The sequence below is a fragment of the Typopeltis vanoorti genome, chromosome 18 (assembly GCF_054136105.1).
Source record: "Typopeltis vanoorti isolate ZY-2024b chromosome 18, IOZ_Tvanoo_1.0, whole genome shotgun sequence".
NCBI classification, from domain to species: domain Eukaryota; kingdom Metazoa; phylum Arthropoda; class Arachnida; order Uropygi; family Thelyphonidae; genus Typopeltis; species Typopeltis vanoorti.
Genome location: NC_143566.1, coordinates 47381876 through 47406012, shown reverse-complemented (window position 1 = coordinate 47406012; position 24137 = coordinate 47381876). Strand labels below are relative to the sequence as shown.

Sequence of the window (24137 nt, the reverse complement as noted above, 5' to 3'; positions counted from 1 at the left end):
ATTTTTTGGCAATTTTACATTTCTTCACATTAAATTGATACCCGTTATCTTTTACCATACTGAAGTCTATTTAAATCGTCCTGCAAGTTCTCCATATCATCTGGATTAACTATTACTCTACCTAATTTTGCATCATCAGCAAACAACTGAATATCACCTTTCAGATTATTTCCCATGTTGTTTATGAACAAATTAAACAGTATTTTTTTTTTTAAATAACGAAACCTGTGGTGAGATCATAATTAAAAGAAACACATGTATTAACCACAGTGAAAATTATTTACTTGTAAATATTTCATCCTAAGTATCTTAGGACATCATCGGTACAGTAGTTTAAATAATAATAGGAATAACATATAGTTAGGGCGCATGATTACAATAGAATCTCATTAAACGTGCATAACGTGTTACAGAAGTAAAAAAAAAAAAACTAATAATAATTATTTTACACAATTTTGTATGACAATTTCCTATACTTTAGGAATAGTAAGAACTTCGTTGCGGTTTAAATTTGGGCTGTGTAGTGGGCTTCAGAACTTTCTTTATATAAACGTTTATGTTTATATAAAGATCTATGTAAAAGTTTAGACTTTTCCCAATGGATCCTATGGCTTGGATTTTCAATTCTATGTTGAGAGAGGCCAGATTCCTGCAGTTTGAAAAGACGAATGTGGTCTTGATGTTCCGAGATGTGTTTCTGAACAGACCTACCTGTCTGTCCAAAGTAAGACAATTTGCGTGAGCATGGAATCTCATAAACGCCAGGCAACATCAAAGGTGAGAGTTTGTCCTTAGGAGAAGGTAACAAGTTGTAAATTTGGTTGATAGGTTTGTAAGTAATGGCAAAATTGTATTTCTTCATAATTTTAGAAAGACGTTCGGAGATGCCTTTGACGTAAGATATGGGAATCCTATGGACTTCTTGTCTGGTTTGATGTGTGGGAAAGTGACTGATAATTTTTTGAGTTGTTTTAGGATTATAACCATTTAGGATGGCTGTATTTTTGATTATTTCTAATTCTTGGTTTAGAGATTCTTCAGAGGAGCAGAATTTGTGTGCTCTGGAAACTAGTGATTTAATAATGCCAGATTTCAGCCATCCTAAATGGTTATAATCCTAAAACAACTCAAAAAAATCATCAGTCACTTTTCCACACATCAAACTAGACAAGAAGAAGTCCATAGGATTCCCATACCTTACGTCAAAGGCATCTCCGGACGTCTTTCTAAAATTATGAAGAAATACAATTTTGCTACTACTTACAAACTTATCAACAAATTTACAACTTGTTACCTTCTCCTAAGGACAAACTCTCACCTTTGATGTTGCCTGGCATTTATGAGATTCCATGCTCATGCAAATTGTCTTACTTTGGACAGATAGGTAGGTCTGTTCAGAAACGCATCTCGGAACATCAAGACCACATTCGTCTTTTTAAACCGCAGAAATTTGGCCTCTCTCAACACAGAATTGAAAATCCAAGCCATAGGATCCATTGGGAAAAGTCTAAACTTTTACATAGATCTTTATATAAACATGAACATTTATATAAAGAAAGTTCTGAAGCCCTACTAGACAGACCAAATTTAAACTGCAACTTTTCTTACTATTCCTAAAGTATGGCCAATTGTCATACAAAATTGTGTAAAATAATTATTATTAGGTTTTTTTTTTTTTTTTTTTAACACGTTACGCATGTTTAATGAGATTCTATTGTAATCATGCGCCCTAACTGTATGTTATTCCTATTATTGTTTAAACTACTGTACTGATGATGTCCTAAGATACTTAGGATGAAATATTTACAAGTAAATAATTTTCACTGTAGTTAATACATGTGTTTCTTTTAATTAAATTAAACAGTAGTGGTCTTAGCATGGAACCTTGCAGCACACCATTAATCAGATGCTTTTTCTTGGATTCTGCTCTTCCGTATACAACTTTTTGATATCTGTCCACCAGCTACCATCTTATCCACATAACCAGTGTCATATCCATCCCCTATTTGTTCTAATTTGTGTAACTGAGCTCCATGTGGTTTTCTGTCAAATGCCTTTGCAAAATCCAGCAGAATCATTGTGTAGCCAATTCCTTTATTCAACTCTACTGTTACTCTATTATAAAAAGATAGTAAATTACTCGGGCATAACCAACCCTTCACAAAGCCATGTTGCCCCTCATACAGTATCATATTTTTATCCAGCCATTCACGAATTTTCTTCTTAACCAATTTTTCCAGTACTTTTACCACCACACTTGAGATACTGATTGGTCTATAATTTGCTCCTGCAGTCTTAGAACCTTCCTCATGCAAGGGAATTATTTTGCCCTCTTTCCACTCCCTTGGAACTCTACCAGAGCTGAGACTTAAATTAATTAAAGAGCCTACTCAGAGGCATTGCCAGTTCCCTTGCACATTTTTACAAAACCCAAGCTGATATCCCATCTAATCCCACAGCTGTATTTACATTGAGATTCTGCAATATCCTAAGAACCTCCAATTGATCCACCTCTGTATCCACATTAGTGTCTGTTACATATGTTAAAGTAGTAACCTCACTTTTATGATTATAAAAAGGTTAATGATTAAGGTGGGGTGCTTAAGGGTCAAAGCTGTATAACTGAGAGGAGACCTCCACATAGCCTTTAAAGGAATGCGGAGAACCGACCAGGGCTTCTGACCTAATGTCCAATCCTCACCTTCTCGTGGTGCACCCTGTTGGGTATCTACTTTGATACTGAACGAACGAGGATGGGCTGGCAATTTGGGATTTAGCCGACCAAATTGTATTCTTATTGGTTAAACCAAAATAAAAAAATGATGGTACAACATGACAAAATTTCATGCCGGCTGGGGCGTCGCCCGGTTAAACAAGGCCCCCGTTGTTGTCGGCAGGGAACCAGGGCGAACAGCGAAAAGTCAGCTACTGGAACAAATCTGAAAACAAACTCCAACTCAACATCACCAGAGTTAAAGATCGGTACTATCAATGTAAGAAGCCTGAATGGCAAAGAAATGGAGCTAGCTGAGGAATTAGATAAGTACCAGATCGACATAATAGGGGTGACTGAAACAAAAAAGACCAAAACTGGTGAGATCTTTCTGAGCAATAAATACAAAATGTTATATTCAGGCAATGACAATCAAGGAAAAGAAGGAGCAGCCATAGTATTCAACACAAAATACGAGGCTAATCTTCTTGAATGGCAGTCAGTCTCAAGTAGAGTAATGTGGGCAAATATGAGAATGGGGAACTGGACAATGAGACTTATTTGTGCCTATGGTCCCACAGAAGGTTCTACTAAGGTAGAAGTGGAGGAATTTTTTGAGGCTTTAGAAAAAGCAACTGACACAATGAAAAAGGAAAAGTTGGTCCTTGTTGGAGATCTAAATAGTAGAGTAGGAAATGATTGTGAGACATACAAAAATATTTTGGGAAAATTTGGAGAAAAGAGCAAAGCTAATAATAATGGCAAATATCTGTTGGATTTCTGCTCAGGACATGGACTGGTTATTACTAACACCATGTTCCAACATAAAAATGTGCACAAATTCACATGGAGAGAAGAGGCTAGGAATAAGAAAAGTCTCATTGACTATGTTATTGTTGATAGTGATGTTTTCTCCCTGGTGCAGGACACCAGAGTGTACAGAGGATTTGAGATTGGAAGTGATCACTATTTAGTCTTGAGCAGGATAAAATTGAATTTCATATTGAAAAGAATAACATGTAAGAAAGTTTTAAAGCGAATAAAAGTTGAGCAGCTCTCAGATGTGAACTGTAGACTAAAATACAGAAATATTATTGAAAAGAAAATGAAAGAGTTTGAGAACAGGAATCAAACCTTGGAGATTCAGTGGCAAACTCTGAAGAAAATATTGATCGATTCTGCCAGAGAGGCATGTGGTGAGGTTGTCTGTAAGGATAAAAAAATCAGAACTCCCTGGTGGACACCGGAAGTTAAAGAGGCAGTGAAGGAAAAGAAGAAAGCATATCAAAAGTTCCTGGCAAATAAGTCAGCTTTTACTCTTACAGAATACAGAGACAAATGTAAGAAAGCTAAACAGTGTGTAAAACTAGCTAAACAAAAGTCATGGGAGGACTTTGGCAAGAATATAGAAAATAAATATCAAGAAGGTGGCAAAATATTCTGGAGGTTGTTGAAGAAGCTTAGGAATGGAGGAAAGAGTGCTGTAAAAGGAATTAGAGATGATAAAGGTGAAATGAAAACAGGAGAAAAAGATATCCTTGAAGTATGGAGTAATTACTTTGAAGAACTGCTAAATGAAACAAGCAGTGATGACAGCACAGTGGTAAAAAACACTGACCAGGCATGCGGTCAGGAATACGTATCCATACTTGAGGTAGAAAAAGCCATCAAAGGCTTGAAATGTGGAAAGGCAGCAGGAGTAGATGATATTCGACCAGAAATGCTGAAGTATGGTGGTATAAGAGTCTTACAGTGGCTGCACTGCATAGTTCAGAAAGCCTGGACAGAGGGACGAATTCCCGATGATTGGAGTAGAGCTCTCATAGTACCCATATATAAAAAGGGAAATAAAACTGAATGTGAGAATTACAGAGGTATTTCCCTACTGAGTGTTCCTGGCAAGATCTATGTAAGTATACTTGAGAAACGGTTGAGAAGAATTGTGGAAGAAAAGCTTGGTGAAGAACAAGCTGGATTCAGGCCAAATAGAGGCTGTCAGGATCAGATCTTCACTTTACGACAAATAGTCGAGAAAGCACAAAGATCTGTATTTAAGTTTTGTCGATTTGGAAAAGGCATATGACAAGGTGCCAAGAGAGAAGCTATTCAATACGCTGCAGTTATATGTTGTCAATGGGGCATTATATCAAGCAATACTTAGTCTTTATTTGAGTTGTGAGTCAGCAGTTAGAATTGAAGGAAGTACAGGAAGATGGTTTAATGTTAAATCTGGTGTGAGACAAGGATGTACATTATCCCCTCTGTTATTCATTATCTATATGGATCACATTATGAAGGAATGTGGTATTAAACCTGATATCAAAATTGGAGATGTTAATGTCAGCTCTTTGCTTTATGCGGATGATGTTATACTTCTAAATAAATCCGCTACAAGTCTGCAAGATTCTCTGACTAAATTGAATAGCTGTTGTAATAGATATGGTATGAAGGTCAGCAATAAAAAGACAAAGACAATGAAAATAGGCAGAATCATTGAAAATGTCAACTGTGTTGTGAATGGAGAACCTGTGGAACAAGTAAAACATTTCAGCTACTTAGGCACAATTTTTACTGAAGATGGTAAACTAAATATAGAAATAGACGACAGAATCAGCAAAGCTGGTATCGTGGGAAGTCAATTGCATAAATTCATATGGAATAAGAAAGAAATTAGTCGGAACACTAAATTAGCTGTATACAAGACTGTGTTCAAACCAATTTTAACTTATAGATCTGAGAGCTGGGTCAGAAGTAAAACACTTGACCAAAGACTAGAGACCGCAGATATGAGAGTCCTGAGAAAGATTATAGGCGTGAACAGATGGCATCAATGGCAATATCATATTAAAAATGAGGATATTAGGAAAGAACTTGACATTGTCAGCATCCAGGAATGCGTTAGCAGAGCTAATCTCAGATGGTATGGTCACTTAAATAGAATGGGAGAGGAAAGATTAGCAAAACAAGTGTTCTCTGCCAGGTTGGCAGGAAAACGACCCAGAGGAAGACCAAGATATAGGTGGATTGATACGGTACAAAGTGCGTTAGACGATAGAAATATAAGATCTGATAATGTTGGAGTCTTGACAAGTAACAGACTGATTTGGAGGAAAATTGTAGATAGGAAGTTAGTAATGATGTAATTTTTTCATGTAGTACTGTCATATCCTGTACACCCCTTGAGGGTACATGGCAGGAATTTGATGATGATGATAATGATTAAGGTTAATCTTCCATAGTCATTCTTTCTCTTACTTACCACGTGATAAAAGAACTCTTTGGGATTTCCTTTGTCCTGCTTGGATAGTTTCTTCTCGTAATCTTATTTTGCCTTTCTTACCATGCTGGTCACCTTTCTCCTTGTATACCTTTATTTTTTGTGGCTCATGCTTAATGATACTACTCATCCATCTGACTCCTATCTGATTTGCTCTCCTTACCTTTAGGTATACAATTAAATATTGCTTCCTATAGATGCTTCTTAAGGGATATAATGGATATGAAATGAAACAGTTAATAATGCTGGCCTTTTTGGCTGAGTAGTTATCGTATCCACTCTCCAGCCAAAAGGCCGTGGGTTTGAATCCCCCCCCCCCATGGGCATGGATGTTTGTGGTTGTCTGTGAAAATACTAGTAGTAATGGTGGACAGTAGATGGCATTAGTGTAGTTGTGGTTCATTATAGTTGGCACATTGAGTGATGGAGATAGACAGTTATAGAGTAGGCTCCCTCCCTTGATGAGTCCTTGGACTCCCTGGAGGTGTCATATAATAATAATAATAATTTTTAACATGCTAAGAAAATATACATTGATTATAGATTTAACTTTTCATTTTATTTGCAGAGAATTCATAATAAACAAGTAAAGGAATCAACATTTTTTAGTCTGGTTCAGTATTTTGCCATTGTACTATTTGAATGTTCCGAAGCTGATGATTTCTCACCAGCTAAGTCATTAATGAATATGTGTTTCACATTTTATTATGAAGGTAAGCATCAGTTATTTTACTTGACTATCTATTTATAGTAATTAGGTGCATTATTCTCACACACACACACACACCTTCTTTTCCAATGTCAGAGACCTAGATTTATGAACAGAAATTAATGCATGTAAGCCTTTATGGCATTCAGAAGAACAAACTCATGAATGATTTATGCCTAATCATTAACCAAAGCAAAGTTTATTCTTTGTAAAATATTAAATCACCAGTGTTGCTCCTATTGTAATTGTCACATGAATCTTTACTTCTTTCATGACTGCAGAGAAGATGATATAAAATATCACCTACTCTGTAGTTTGTGAATTTGTTAGTAAATTCACTCCACTTTTTAAATGATGCAATTAGTTGTTTTTCTTTTTTATTTTTTAGAAATACACCAGTGTGCTATCTTGCAAATATTGCAAAAATACTGAGCTGGCAGATATGAAGGTACAATCAGATAACTTGTACATACAAATTTCAGTGTTCAAATGGGGATCAATTTTAGGTAATGTTTTTCAAGGAGAAAGAAAGTGAATTTTGCATTGAAAAATACTGTACAGCTTAGCCTATTATGGAAACTAGCTAAAGAACACACACAAGAGCCTCCATAGCTCGGTCAATATAGATGAAGTGATTGGAAAGACCTGGTTCGATTCCTGTTGATGATGTGATGAACCTTTATCTGGTCTCTTTTGACTAAAGGTGAGTTAGCTGGTCTCATACGGAGGTGGGGTTTTTTCTCCCAGAAATTTAGGTTTTTCGTCCCTCAGAACAGGCAAACTGGCTCTGTGAACACACCTCTATACACAAAAAATACCTTTTCCTCCGTCAGGCTCTTTGACAGGTTGGTTGGGATCGCATGCGTAAAAGTCGAATCATATAAAGAGGCCAACCCCAAATAGATGGGATAGGCGCAAGAGGAAGAAGAAGCCAAAGAACATGCACACAGTTCAAACATATTACATTTATCCCATAGCCATAGGCACTTTTATCAAAGCTAAACAACCCATCATTTGGCTGTTTCAAAACAATAGGCTTGGTTTTTATAAGAAATGGTGAGCACTTTATTTATCACATATTCCACAATTATTAGTGGAGGCAGTGCATATACAGTTTCAAGTAACCTGCTATATAAAGTGCAGGTTACTTTATATAGCATATATAATTATATAGTCTATAATTTTAAGAATGAATTGCTATTGCCATTCCCATATTTTTCTAATACTCTGGCATAAGCAGGTAGGAAGGCAAACCACAAAAAAGACAGGAGGGCATAAGCTCCCTCCATCTCTTCTTTGGCCACCCATGCCTCCTCCTTCCTTGCACATCCATCTGCATGACCCTTCTTTCCACATATTCGTCCTCCCTCCTCATCACATGACCAAACCATCTCAACCTTGCCTCCTGTATCTTCGCTCCTAAGTACATAACTTTCACTATTCCCCTCACATAGTCATTTCTCAGACGATCCTTTCTGGTCACACCGTACATCCACCTAAGCATTCTTATCTCTGCTACTTCCATCCTGCTGATGTTATTTTTCCACAGGGCCACAGTTTCTGTAGCATACGTCATAGCTGGCCTCACTACTGTCCTATAGATTTTGCCTTTCAGATTGATTGGCACCCTCTTATCGCATAACACTCCAGCCATCTCCCTCCAGTTCCTCCAACCCGCTTGTATCCTGCATCCCACTTCCTTCTCAACTCCTCCATCATCTTCCACTGTTGAACCTAAGTATCTAAAGTCCCTCACCTTCCTGATGACATTTCCTTCCAGCTCCAGATCTGTCTCCTGGCCGCCGCCCACTGTGCAACACATATACTCTGTCTTCTGCTCAGTCTCATACCTCTCTCTTCCAGTACTTTTCTCCATCTTTTCAGTTTAGTTCCCGCTTCTTCTCTTGAATCTGCACACAGCAAGATGTCATCTGCATACAACATTGTCTAAGGTGCATCTTCTCTCACCTCCTCTGTCACCACCTCCATCACAATGTTAAACAGAAATGGACTTAATGCTGACCCTTGATAACAAGCTAACTGTTACTTGAAAACTTTGTCTGTCCCAGATAGGTCCGAACACTTGTCTTCACATTTCTGTACATCTCCTGCACCAACCTGACATATTTCTCTGGAACCTTCTTCTCCCTCAGACACCTCCAGACTTCCTGCCTTGGCACTCTATCATATGCTTTCTCCAGATCAAAAAGTGCCAGATGTAGCTCCCATCGTTTCTCTCAAAACTTTTCCATCATCTGCCGTAACCCAAAGATAGCATCTGTTGTTGATCTACCAGGCATGAAGCCAAATTGTTCCTTTGCGATCTCCACCTCCTTCCTCAATCTTCCATCAAGAACCCTTTCTAGGATTTTCATTGTGTGGGACATCAACTTTATTCCTCTGTAATTTTTACAGTCTTGTGCATCCCCTTTACCCTTGTAGATTGGGACAAGAGTACTCTCCCTCCATTCCTCGGGTATATTTTCCTGTTGGCAAACTTTCATGAACGGGTCCCACAGCAGGTCAATTCCATCTTCCCCAGTGCCTTCCATGCCTCCACTGGGATCCTGTCGGGGCCACCGATTTTCCATTCCTCATCCTCTTCGTGGCCTCCATCACTTCCACTCTACTGATGTTCTGCACCGTCCTCTCAGAAGGCTACCCATCTCTGTGAGTCCTTGCATTTTCCTCATTCAAAAGTCCCTCAAAGTATATTCTCCATCTGTTTCTTATGTCCACATCCCTCCACAATACTCTTCCTTCAGCATCTTTGATCTGCCTCACATGTAAGATGTCCTTTGCTGCTTTATTTCTACATTTCGCTAGTTCATAAATTTTTCTCTGTTCTTCCTTTGTTTCTAATTGATCATACAGATCTTGATATGCCATGGCCTTCACCTGTGTCACAACTCTTTTGGCTTCTTGCTTTCTCTCTCTGTCCTCTTCCACTCTTGACTCATCCCACTTCTGCTTTGCCTTCCTCTTAGCTGTCACTGCCACTTGTACATTATTATTTCGCCACCAACCCTCCTTCTGCTCTCTTATCTTTCCAGATGTCTCACCAAGCACTTCGATTGCACAGCTGAGGATTGCTTTTGAATTATGTTTCCACCAATCTTGTACACTTTCCAGTCCATCCGAAATCCTAACACCCTCTCCCTAAAACGATTCCTCACACTCTCTTCTTTTAAGCGAAACCACTTAATTGTCTTCATTCCATGGCTTCCAGAGGTTCTTATCTTCAATCTTATTTTAAAGTTTGTGCACAGCAGTCGGTGTTGCTGTGCCATTTGATCTGTTGGAATTACTTTACAATTTGTCACAACCTTAAGATGTTTTCTTCTACTCAAAATGTAGTCAATTTGTGAACTGTTGTTATCAAATGTTCTTCCCTCTTGTAGAAAAACGAGTTCACAATTGCCAGATCAAACGCTACTGCGAAGTCCACAACCCTCTCTCCTTCCAGGTTCATCATTCCCACTCCATGGCCACCATGCACCCTTTCACAGTCTCTATTCTGTCTCCCTATGTGTCCGTTCAAGTCTCCTCTGACAATCACCATCTCATTTTCTTCCAGTTCCCTCATTTCTTCATCTAACACATTTCAGAACTCATCTTTCTCCTCTGCTGTACAGCCAACTTGTGGGGCATATACACATAATACAACCACCCACTCTTCTCCAAGACCCAATTTCATTCGCATAATCCTGTCGTTCCTTCTACCCACTTCCAGTACTTCGCCCTTCATTCTGCCACACACCACAATTCCTACACCATTTCTTCCCTCGTTATTCGCTTCAGAGTAGAACAATTTATATCCATCTCCCAGTTCCTTTGCCTTTCCGCCTTGTCTCCTGCACACATAAAATGTCCAACTTCCTCATAAAGTCTGCCACCTCTCTTCCCCTTCCAGTCATGCATCCGACATTCGGTTTTCCCACTCACAACATCCTCTCCACCTGCTGGGCTCGCTTCTTTAACTGCACCCACCCTCGATGCAGTAGCCCTCGTCCACTTCTCGCAGCTGTAGGGCGATGTGGCTGCGCGTCGCTTAAGGGGTACGCCCTAGCCCTTATATCATTTTCTCTTTGACTCATATCATAGCTAGAGCTGGCAGTGAAGTTTTACAACCGGATGCCCTTCCTGACGTCAACCCTCGCCATTTATCCGTGCTTGGGACCGGCACCTATTGAGGCTAGCTTGCATCCTTCGGTGGCTGCATAAGATGAAATGACTTAGCATGATAGGAAAGATTCACCCCTAGCCCTCGAATACTCTAATAGCATCAGGGGGAAGGAGCAAGGAGAGGAGAAAGAAGCAAAGAAAGAAGGGGAGGGAACCAGTCTACAGAATAATATAACAGATGTTGGACCATGCCTTACTTCATGTAATATACATCTGGTATCTCGGGTTTGCCATGCCCGTACTCACTAAAGTGAGCCCTTGAGGTTATCTTACAAAATAATAAATAGAGAATGTTACATTCTGGAAATAACAATCAAGGAATTGGAGGAGTAGTGATAACATTCAACCCTAAACATGAAGATAACTTCTTGATTGGAAGGCAGTTTCAAATATAGTTATGTGAGAAAACTTCAAAATGCAGAAATGAACAATGAAACTTATCTGTGCTTATGATCCTGCAGAAGGTTCTCTAAGGAAGAAGTGGAGGAATATTTCGAGTCATTAGAGCAGTTAGCTGACATAAAGAAAATGGAAAGAGTGGTCTTTGTTGCAGATCTAAACAGCAGAGTGGGACATGAATCCTACCAGGAATATAGGAATGTTTGGTGAAAAGAGCAAGCCTAATCATAATGGTAAGTATTTGTTGAACTTCTGCTCGTTACATGAACTAGTCATTACTAACACCATGTTCCATCATAAAGGTGTACACATGTTCATGTGGAGAGAAGACACTATGAAAAGCCTCATTGGCTATGTTATTGTTGATATAGTAATATCATTATGCAATTGATTTGAAATTGGAAGTGACCATTTCTTAGTTCTAAGTAGGATAAAAATGAATATCGCATTGAAAAGAACAGCTTTTAAGATAGTTTTAAAAATAATTAAAGTTCACTAGATTTTACAGGTAAATCGTAGACTCAACATTATTCAAGAAAAAAAAACGAAATAGTTCAAAAACAAGAACAAACTTTGGAGTCTCATTAGCAAACTCTGAAAGAAACATTGACTGATTCAGCTGCAGGGAGGGGGGGGGGGTATATTGTCTGCAAGGATATAAAAATAAGAACACCATGATGGACACAAGATATTAAAGAGGCAGGACTGGAAATGAAGAAGAAATCATGCTGAAACTTTCTAGCAAATAAGTCAGCAGATACCCTAAAAGAATACAGAGAAAAATGGAAAAGAACTAAGCTATGTGTAAGAGAGGCTAAACAAAAAAGCCATGGGAAGATTTTGGCAAGATTGTAGAAGAAAAATATTAGGAAGGTGGCAAAATGTTCTGGAGGCTATCGAAAAAGCTTAGAAATGGAGGAAAGAGTACTGTAAAAGAAATCAAAGATGATAAAGATGACATAAAAACTGAAGGTAAGGATATCCTAGATATCTGGAATAATTGCTTTGAAAGACTATTAAACAAAACAAGCAGTGACAGAACAGTAGTAGAAAATTTCCCAGAGGAATGCAAACAGGAGTGAAATCAATATTTGAGGTAGAACATACCATCAAAAACTTGAAATGTTAAAAGGTAGCTGGAGTAATTATATATGACCAGAAATGCTCAAATATGGAGGTATAAAAGTTCCATAGTGCCTACACTACAAAATTCATAGTGCTTGATCAGAAGGTGAAAAAAGAAACTAAATATGAATGTGAGAATTACAGAGGAATTTCTCTACTAAGTATTTCACATAAGATATGTGCAAGTATACTTGATAAACAGCTGATAAAAATTGTGGAATAGAAATTGGAAAATAATAAGCTGGGTTCAGATCAAATAGAGGGTGTCAAGATCATATTTTCACTTTACAAAAATAACTTCTAAAAATAAAAAACTTCTCTGGTGCGTTGTTGTATGCCTTTTTCAGATATATAAAACTTAAGTAGAAATCGCTGTCATGTTCCCATGATTACTTAACCATGACCGTGATTTCTATTTAAGTTTTGTATATCTGGAAAAGGCATATGACAACACACCAGAGAAGTTTTTTAAAACACTACAATTATATGGAGTTAATGGAACATTATACAGAATGATACATTGTCTATATTTAATTTGTAAGTCAGCAGTTAGAATTGAAGGAAATACATGAAGACGATTCGGAGTAAAATCAGGTAAGACAAGGATACACATTATCTCCACTCTTATTCATCATCTATGTTGATCATATGATGCAAGAAAGTAGCATTAAATCTGAGATTTGAATAATCAGAGACATCAAACTTAATTCTTTGCTAAAGCAAAGAATTAAGGAGTGCAGATGTTGCACTCCTAAATACATCTAGTGGAAATCTCCAGGCTTCTCTAACTAAATTGAATAACAGCTATAACAAATTTGTCATGAAAAGCAACAATATAAAGACCAAATCTATGAAAATAGGTAAGAACATAGAAAACTTCACCTGTATTCTGAATGGAGAGCCTATAGAAACAAGTACAATATTTTGGCTATTTAGGCACAGGTTTTAGTGAAAATGGCAAATTAAATTTGGAAATAGACAACAGAATAAGCAAACCTGGTATGCTGGGCAGCCAACTGAATAAATTTATATGAAATAAGAGCCAAAAATAAAAAAATTACCAATATACAAGACAATGTTCAAACCAGTTATGGATCTGAGAATGGGTTAGAAATAAAGCATTTGATCAAAAAGTAGTGATCGTAGATGCTTAGAAAAATTGGGAGATGAACAGATGGCATCAATGACAGAATCATATTAAAAGTGAAGATATTCAGAAGAAATTTTGATATTGTTAGCATTCAAGAATGTGTGAGTAGAGTTAATCTAAGGTGGTATGTCCACTTAAACAGAATGGGAGATGAAAGGTTAGCAAAACAGAAATTTGATGCTGAGATGGCTGGAAAGAGACCCAGAGGAAGACCAAGATCTAGATGAATTGATTCAGTCAGGAGTGCTTTAGAAAAACAAAATGTTAAATACAACAATATTGGAGTGATGACAAGTAATACACTAATTTGGAGGAAAATTGTGGATAGGAGGTCAATAATAATGTAAATTTAATGATGTAGTAGCCTGAACACCCCTTGAGGGTACACATTAGGAAATTGATGATTTAAAGAGAGAGATAGGAAGACTAGATGTAAGATGTAGTTGGGACAGTCAAGCACCTTTTCAGACAAGAAGAAATTAATTCTTTATCCATAAGGTAAAAAAATGTAAATTGTGGTTTGATGACCCTCTGACTGACTTGAATTCCTTTCCTGAATTATGCATCTAAAGTCATTTAGATGCATAATTTTGATGTAAGGACATTTAAAGGTACAGTAGTATGTTTTGCTCAGAACATTACTGTTTGAGCAAAAAAAAAAAAAAATCAATAAGTTGAATGTCAGAATTAATGTTGTCAACATACATATTAGCATAAACATTTAATTGGTAGGGTATCTATTTATTTATTGCTCCAGCTTTATTAATATCTGCTTCGACAAAATTTTTTTTAGGTTAATGTTTGTTTTCTTGTACACTCTACATCTTGTACATCATGGTGCTGATGCTCAAAACAATGGTGGGTGATTTTATTCTGCATGAATATGTTTGCTGCAGTGTGTGAGAAGTGTATTGTCTTCACAGAATAAGAGATTAATGCAAGGAGAATGAAACTGGAAAATGTGTTTACCATAAGTGTTTTGTGAGTGAATGCCAGACGTGTGAAGAGAGTAAGACGAATGATAGTTGTGAGCTTTTAGCAAAATAGGCATTCATTAGTTGAATAATCTCTTCAGCATTTGTCACCTGTATTTGGTAGAGTTTTTTTTTTTTTTTATTATTCATTCTTTCTTTTTTTTTTTTTCTTTTACTTACAGAATAGTGATAGAATTCTTTTGTGTTTTTAGCATGCAGAAAGAATTTCTTTTCATATTCAGACTTAGCTTTCTGTACAATAGTTGTAATGCATCTGGCCTGCTCCTTATAATTTTTATCACTGACATCATCCTTATACACACAGTATTCCTTCCACATCTTTTTCTTAAGAATCTCTTGTTTAATAAGATTGCATATTCATTTCATTCCTACCTACCTATTTATTCTTCAAACTCTAGGAACATATTCTGATATTGCATAATTTAAGTATTTTTGACGTGCTTCCCATGCACTGCTGATATCCTTCCTATCCAACAACTGATACCATGGGACAGCACCCAGCATATTCCTCAGTTGGTCATAATTTCCTGCTTTGCAGTTCAGCATGTAACCTTTTCTGAATGGAACATTCCTAAATGTAGCCACTTCTCAAGTCAATACTGCATGAATACTGTTATATCTGAATGAAGCAAATAATTTTACTCTGTAACTCATTATTATTCAAGCATCATTATGGTGTCGTAAGGTCCATTATAGGAGTCTCACACTATTATTTACATGGTCCTTGTCTTACCTAACTGTAAATTCATTCAGTGTGAGATACACCTGCATTCCCCTTGGGAATTCCATATCACTTATCTCCTCCCTCTCTGTAAGTAAAAAAAAAAAAAAACTTTTGTCTTTGCTAACTGTAGTTATTCAGTTTCCAGGCACATGATCTCTCCCTTTGCATGTATTAAAAACCACTTTTACATCTTCCCTATGGAACTTTTGCAATATTTCCCCTAAGTTCAGCTTTATTCTCAACTTCACTCCCAGATCTCCAGCCTCATCAATCTGCATTGTATCTCCATCAGCATACTGCATAACTAGTTTCAGGCTGAAGTTTATATCACACATTGAACTGGCAACCATTATCCTTGCTCACAATATCCTTTTATTTAAATCCTACAGGATTTCTATCAGTTTCATTACCCTTGTCCTCCCCAGTTTAGCATTGTGCATGTAATATAGTTGGAGCAGAATGTATGAAGAATAGTAGAGTGCACAGTCATTAATTTGTGTAGTAATGAAATAATTCCCAATTATCGTTAATATTTATATTAAACAGCAGTGCACTTAAGCACAGAGCCCTTTCACCCACAACTAGTTTTAAGAGATTTTCAACAGAAGATTGTTTTAACTAGTCCCATGCAATGGTGTGAATGGTCTTTTCTTTCAGCAAGTCAGATTTATCGTCCTGAAGAAATAGACAAACCACCCAAAGAACATGTGAAATTAACAGACATAACACACACAGATCACATAAACTTAGTTGCTCAGCCATAATTTAAAACAAATAAATGAAGACTCAAGTCCACTACCAGTCACTTTTATCCTCCTAGATTCTGCTTCACTGAATAGTGTTCACTGATGTTGGAAGTTTTTCCACTTGGCTATACTATAAATTAAAGATGCCAAGAAATTATATTCTTGAGTTTAATCCTTTATCCAACTGTAAGCAAACAAGGTTTGCACCTGAAGTAATTTCAGGACTGGGCAACTCGTATATAGAAGCTAATAACTTCATATCATTTGCCTTAGTATCCCATAATGCAAAACACATATCCTTACAGACATGTATAATGCTATGAATTATGGAAAGGGTCACTAATCAGACCAGTTTCAACCTTTATTGAGGTCTCATCAGTGGGAGCCAGATCCAGAGGTGATACCAAAATTGAAGTAATGCAGGAGTCATATTTCCATATATGAGTGGGCAAAAGGTGTCACATCTTATTATTAAAATACTATAGATTAGAAATAGATGTTGGAAGTTTTTCTACTTGGTTATACTATAAATTAAAGATGCCAAGAAATTATATTCTTGGTTTCTCCATTACTTCAACCTTGGTATCACTTCTGGATCTGGTTCCCACTGATGAGACCTTTAATAAAGGTGTAATGACCCTTCCCATAATCCATAGCATTATACAAATGTATAATGCTATGGATTATACATTTGTTATACATAATCCATAGCATTATACATTTGTATAATGCTATGGATTATGGGATACTAAGGCAAGTGTGAAGTCATTAGCTTCTATATACGGCCCAGTCCTTTAATGGCTTTAGGTGGGAACTTTATTTGCTTACACTTGGATAAAGGATTAAACCAAGAATATAATTTCTTGGTTTAATCTTTTTTTGGCATCTTTAATTTATAGTGTTCACTGATATCTATTGTCTCTGCCAACTCAAAAGACTGGCTGAGACAAGTCTTTTATCCATACTGTTGACTTCATTTTCACTTGTTCCAGTTTAAGTAATAGATTCCTGTGTAGTATCCTTCCAAATGTATTCACAAAGTCAAGCAGTACTAGCCATTTTCCTTTATCTAATGTAAGTGCTGTTTTATTACAGAAAGTGGACAAATTACCAGGGCGCAACCTCCCTTTTCACAAAATCTTGTTGTTTGCCACAGAATATCATTTCACATTTTCCTGAATGTAAGCCTTTACTAAGGTTTCCAGTATCATGATTACTACTCTCGATATACAGGTACCTCCTGTAATTTGCTGCTTCTGGCTTTGAGCCCCTGTTACTGTACTCTCACAGATGCTAGACTCTTCAACACTTCTGCACATGTCAGAAGTAGAGTCCATTCCGATAATAGGGTCATCAATGAGTTTCGTGGGATGAGTGTTTATTATTATACATAAGAAAATTAGCTTTTCTTTTAGGAAAATTCTACTTTTTGAAGCAGAAACTATTTTGTTTGTACAACAGTTGGAAAATTTATGTATAAAACACATGATTTTACGTGTTGGTGACCAACTCGTGCATCCTTTATTTCTTTTTCCCCTTCAGCATGAATTGACTATTCTTGGCAATCTGCCATCCCCGGTTCTATGAACTGTGAGCGTACAATATGTAATGTAACTCTTACCATTATCTTTTGATCCTGCTAGTGCTGCTTAAAATAAACAAACTGATGATAGGAATTGCTGGTTCTCTTTGCTTGTTCTTGTAATGCACATACAGATATTCTATCCAATCCGATTGCTCTATTCACAAAGAGACATTTTCAATACCTTGAGCACCTCCAGTACATCCAGCTCTTTTCCAACATCTCTTTCTATCACTTCATTATCTCTACCTGGCTGATTTAACCTTGTAAAATGACATTCAGTAATTCAACATTTCTTCTGATGCTATCACTTATCTACCACCAGTATTCATCAGTTATCCATCATTATTCCCTCTATTTTCTGCATAGTAAAATAACTCTCTGAGATTTCCTGTTGCCTGCTCAGGTAATTTCCTCTCATTATCTGATTTTTCCTTCCTTATCATCGCATTTCTTCTCATGCTCACACAAAATTTTCACTCTTCTCTCTAGAAATGCAGTAGGTGATATTGCTCCATGCTACATTAATTTTGTCATAATTATCTGCTGCATTTTTCAAGATGCCATAATTGCATTAGACATTAGCAGATGCCATGTTAGCATAATAAACCTCTTAGATGTACCACCCAGATTTTTATAAGGAGGCCCTACTTAATGAAATTTTTCTTGACCTTTAATTCTTATTATACCCTTTCCTTGCAGGGCACCTGTTTGTCATTGAGGCGACCTCCTGGTGATGGTATACTGGCTATTTTCATTCTTCCTCATTTACTGTACTTTGCTTCCTGTATTCTTTGCTCTACTTCTCCTGAGTTTTATACCCTATCTTCTAGACCACTATCAATGGAATCTAATGCCCTGCCAGGTTTGCCATGCAGCATGACTCATAGACATCCAGAAAGGGATGATCCTTGTAATCTTGCATTACCTCGAACTCTGTTTCGGCAAGACAATTAGGTCCTGAATGACCTGGTCAAGATCATTTTGACTGGTGGGCTCGCCTACAAAACATCAACAGCGTTGCAGTGAGTTTCATTCCCCATTCTAGGGATAGAGCTCGAGGCTTGCTGCAGTGCTGGTATAGAGTCTGGGATAACTATTGCATTTTACTTCTAATTGCATTTATTGCTCTATAGATAGTGGGCATCTATGTGTGGCTCTGCAGTGGGTGGGAATGCCTGGTACCAAACCAAATAATCGCTTTTGAGAATGAATCCTTAATCCTCAAATTTTTCAAGGCCATCACAAGGTCTTAAACAAATAGAAATATTGTAAATACATTTGATAACTGAAATAAGAAAATAAGAAACAAACATCTGACACACATATAAATATGCCATTTTTTTCTTATAATCTCTGCAACAACTGAAAAGCCATTAGGAAAAATATCACCCTTCTTTATTCAAAAGAATTTTGAAGGATTGGTAGGATTTGTCAAATTATTTAAGAAAATTGCTGACTGGTGATTTCTTATTGAAACATGTCAGCAACACTCAGAAAAACTGTGCACACATCAATGAGGATGGGGGGGGGGAAACAATTATGGTAATACCTCATAAAACATAAACTATTCTAAAGATTGATATCAAATGGGATCACCTTGATGTTCCAGATAAATATATGTTCAGATCTTAAAGATCAAGGAGTGACAAGTATGAGACCCATCCTCATGTAAAGATGGGTATCTGTTTCTGACCAGGAATATTTTAGTTTTCACACACACACACACCCACACCTCTAACATTAGTGAAAGTAGGATATTTCAACTGTCCTGTTACTCTACATTCATAATCCACTAAGATGCTCTAAATGTCTGAGCATACCTAAACTGCCTCCCATGGCTCCACCATATTTGTCCAGTGTGGTAGTAAAGAGCATAATAATAAATTTTGCTCTGAAATATCATTTGTGAGAAAGGCCATCCAATCTACTCCCAAGCATGGCAAAGGTGGAAGGATGAAAATGAGATGAACAGGATTTAGACCAAATAGAATATCTCATATCAGGGTGCAAAGAAGAAGCTAGCCACTGTAGTACCTCTCTGAAAATCCTCTTTATTCCAAGAAGGGTGGTTAAGAAAATAAAAATAACAAAAGTAACACAAAGATATCCTATTATCTGATAATTTCAACATATCTAAACTTTATGACCATAAGTGCTGCTTTTTTGGGATGCAGTAATTGCCTTACCTGTTATGGTCTCTCCTAAAGCAACCCCACTGAATGAGTATCAAGAAAAATCATGGCAAGAACATCATTAAATGAAAATGTCTGATACCTCCACAGAAAAAAACGGATATTTCTGTATTTACACCATGTAAATTAAACTCAAGAACTGACCCTGTCAATTAAGATGTATTAAACATTTCTACAGAGTAAGAGATTTATACTGGCCATCCATACTTCCAAAATCAGTTGACAAACACAAGCCACAAAAAGGTAAGCCTTTAACAGCCCTCAGAAATCTGTCTACAAAGCCAAATGATTAAAGAAGTTCTTACATTGGAATTGTCATGGATTTTGCCACAATACTGAGGATATTGAGGTTCTTCTATAAAACATAACTTTCTGTCTGCAAGAGACATATATTTAAAACCTACTCATGGAGGAGTCACTACACTTGTTGGCAGCTATACCCATTTTCAGCATATCCGGCATAACACTTCTCCGGAAGTGTGGGCATCTTGAAACTTGACTAGGCTGACTGGAGAAGCAGTCATCTGGTACCTATCAAATGAAGCAGTGATGTATGTAACAGATTGTATTGTCCAGACAACAACTACAATTCTAAAACCATCATCTCAATTTCTAGTCTATCCAGAATAATGGGACCCTGAGTGCCAAGTAGTTGAAATAAATCAAGATAGAGAATAGATTGTATTTTAGAAATTCTTACTATATCAACAGTAGTGTAGCAGCTTTAGCCCAAGTCTAAAGCTGTTACATTAGCTATCAGTCAAAACAGTCATGGATCCAGTTACATCAGTTATGCAACCAGTGTGAAAGTTGTATGGGATAAAATTTGGAAATTGAATGCAGATCTAAAACACCATTTATGTAACCTAGAACATAATGGATATATATATGTATATATGTATGTATGTGTGTATAGTTCCTAGGCCCATCCATATCCCTCCAGGTTGGATTATTTTGTTTCTTTTTAGGTTCAATAAATCCACTGCTTGCTTGCTTGTTGGGCCTGTTGCAGCTTCCTATGTAAGGCAAACATCTAGGAGAGTAGGCAGATTGCTGTTGCAAGAGACAGGGGGGAAAAAAAGGAAAAATAGGAAATATTTATCACTGGCCATTGAAATACTCTTAATAGCATTGGAGGGAAGGAGCAAGAAGAAAAAGAAGAGTAGGGACCAATCTGCAGATAATATAACACGTGTATTACATGAAGTAAGGTAGTGAAATGTAGGAAATGAAATCTGAGGTGAAGAGACCAAGAAGACCATGGAAAAGGTGTCGAGTCCTGATAAGAGAGGATCTAGGGGGAAAAAAAAAAAAGATCTTAACTGGTGCAGTGTTAATGAAGGAAGATTTGGGAGGATAGGGAGAAATGGAGAGAGATTTGATCTGCCTGACCTGACAATTTCTATTGAAACAGTTCTTGCTAAAGAAAAAAGATCCTAGAGCCCAAAGCAAATATGCATCTGTTATTTTTTATCTGTATTAGTGGTTATTATCTTTGTAATGGTGTGGTATGACGTTTGCTATCCTTGTGTCTATCCATGTATTCCCTTCTGCCATACGGCTTGGGGGAGGGGGCAGTTTTTTTGTTACCATACTAGTGAGATGATTATGAGCAAGGTGGTTTCCCGTTGCCTTCCTTGCCGGTCCTTGTGTCAGTAAAACTTAATCACAACCTCTTTAACAAGATCTGTCATACATGATAACATTATCTGTTAATCTCATTAAAAGTTTTATCTCCCTTTTTCTCAACACTTACTCTGCCCTTTACTGCTGTTTTAAGAAGTCTTCCCATTAATTTTTTCTTTTGTGTGCTCAGAATACTTCAACTTTCTGCTTTCATTGCTCTTAAGGAGCTCGAAATTATAGCCCTCTCTTTTGAACCAAGCTATTTATCCATCTTTCAACGGATGAAATCGTCAGTATTCTCCTTTAACAATGCATCACCAAGGCTGTTATTCTTTTCTAATGATACATATTTAAGTTTCAACTGTCAAGTTGCTACTGAAAAAACAGTTACATGTAGAATCTTCTGTTTTATTATTAAGAATTTATCAAGTCTCTCCCTGATTTTTGTTCTGGTCATTTAGTCTTTTTCTGATGTCTTCTCAACAGTTTACATTGATGTTGGATACTTTACTGACAAATTTACTGACCTCAGTTATTTCTATATAAAGGCAAACTTGTTTTGCAGGTACTTCTCACTAGACTTCATTTAAGAACCATAATCTTACCAGGATTGAGTTTATCTCCTTTCACTAATCTTATTAACTTTGTCAAGGATTCATTCTACTTTTTCTTGTTATTACAGAGGCTGGTATCATCAGCATATCTCAGGTTGCACCTATCTGTCACCTACCCTAATTCCTGTTATTGGCTCATCCATTGCTGTATTCTTGTCCACTTCAATCCTTTAATTCTGTATCTGATTTCAGTACCCTTTTGCTCACTGTATGCATTAATTATTAGTCTCATAATGCTTTAGGGAAAATTATCTTTCATCTCCCACTTTCACATGCTAAACACAATCAAAAGTTTTGGAAAAGTGTATAAAGCAAATCACCAAATATTGTTTAAGGAGAAAATAATCTGTTTTAAAAAGATTATTTTGAAAGGCCTTAATTCTGTTTAAATTAAACTTGCCAAGAAATTATATTCTTGTTTAATTCTCTATCCAAGTGTAAGCAAACAGTTTGCACATGAAGTATCTTCGTGACTAGACTACTGTTGAGGCCACTGACTTCACATTTATTGTTTTAGTATCCCATAATGCAAAGCATACATCCTTTCAGTACATTACAATCACAATGCATACCACAGTACACAGATGTGTACTGTACTATGCATTGTGGGAAATGCCACTGCCCAGACCATTTTCAGCCTTTTTAACTTTTGAACTGTCTATTCCTGTTACTGATAATATTGAGTTTGGGTCACAAACTTGTACTTAGGCTTCCAGACTAGTCCAAATACTGTCTTCTTCCTCATATGGGAATCTACATTCACATTTTTTAGCAAAATAACGTCCCACCTGATTGGGTTTTTGAGCTCTCTGTTATCTCTTATATTCTTCAGTTCTTTTGCTTCTCCTCCCATGCTGACTGTGAGATCTCTTGGTCTTCTGATTTTTCTGAGATGTCTCTTGGTTGTAACCTGGTTTATGTCTCCTTTCCTCCCAGAACTCCCTCTATGTGAGGTGCCTATTTGTACAGAAGGGCCCAGTGATGTTATGCTGGCGCTTTTCATTCTTATTCCTTGTCTGTACTTTTCTTTCCATATTTTTTTGCTCTACTTTTCCCAAGTTTTTTTTGCTGACCTGTCTTCCAGATCACTAGCACAGGGATCTAATGCCTTGCTGCCATGTGGTATGACTCGTGGACATCCAGAAAAGGGAATCCTGGTAGTCTTGCACTGCTTTGGCAAGACAGATAGTCCTGGATGACACATCCAGAATCAATCAGCTAGTGGGCTTGCCTGCAAGGGTCAAGAGTATTGCAGTAATTTTCCTTCCCCATGGTCCAGGGACAGAGACAGGGCTTGCTGTGGTACTCGTATAGTGTCCAGAGTAGCATTGGCATTTCACTCCCAAGCACAGTCATTGTATGCCGATGAGCAAGCTTCCATTTTGACTGTGTGGTAGGTGGGGGACTCTTGCCTGAATCCAGCTTTTCCTGAGAATAAACACTTCATCTTCTTGTTTATCAGGGGCTCCTCTGCAAGGTACAGAAACCATAGAATCATCAACAGAAAAGCAAAGTAAGAAACAAAAAAAATACCAGAAGCTGCAACAAATACACCATTGTTCCTAATCATACACTCAATAGGTGAACATCCAACTGAAAAATGTCACTCTTCATCCAGTAGGATTTAGAAAGGTTAGCAGGATCTCAAAAAAAATGTACAAAAACTGTTCAGATGATATCCTGTTGTGGCTCTGCTAGCCATGCCCTACTTGGCAGTAAAAAATGTGAAAATAAAGACTGTAAGAGCAAAACGAACACCAGAATGCTCTGTGAGGGAGACCACCCAGCATACTCCCAAGCATACCAAAGGTGGAAGGATGAAAAAGAGATATAAAAGTTAAAAACAGAGCAATGGCATCACATACCAGGAGACAAAGAGATGGTATACCATGACAATAGCAGTAACATTTGCTAACTCCTCTTACGCTTAGAAGGCAACTGTAAAAAAAAAAAAAAAAATTCAATCAGGGCATTGACAAGGATGTCAGTCCTGCCCTCTCAACTACTGAAAGATATGATTTGCTGACTATCTTCTTTGAGCAAATGAAAGTGAGAAATCATTATGGACTCACTCTTGAAGATATGCAAAAAAAGGGT

The 24137-nt window shown here is 37.1% G+C and overlaps 1 protein-coding gene across 1 annotated transcript in view; it reads left to right on the top strand.

The window, feature by feature from the left end:
- LOC150096632 (uncharacterized) overlaps window positions 1-24137 on the top strand; it is a 100436-nt gene that overhangs the window by 19005 nt on the left and 57294 nt on the right. Inside the window, exon 4 of the mRNA XM_090408597.1 lies at window positions 6559-6703. Within this exon, the coding sequence (XP_090264723.1) occupies window positions 6559-6703 (145 nt within the window). The remainder of the gene's footprint in view (window positions 1-6558; window positions 6704-24137) is intronic.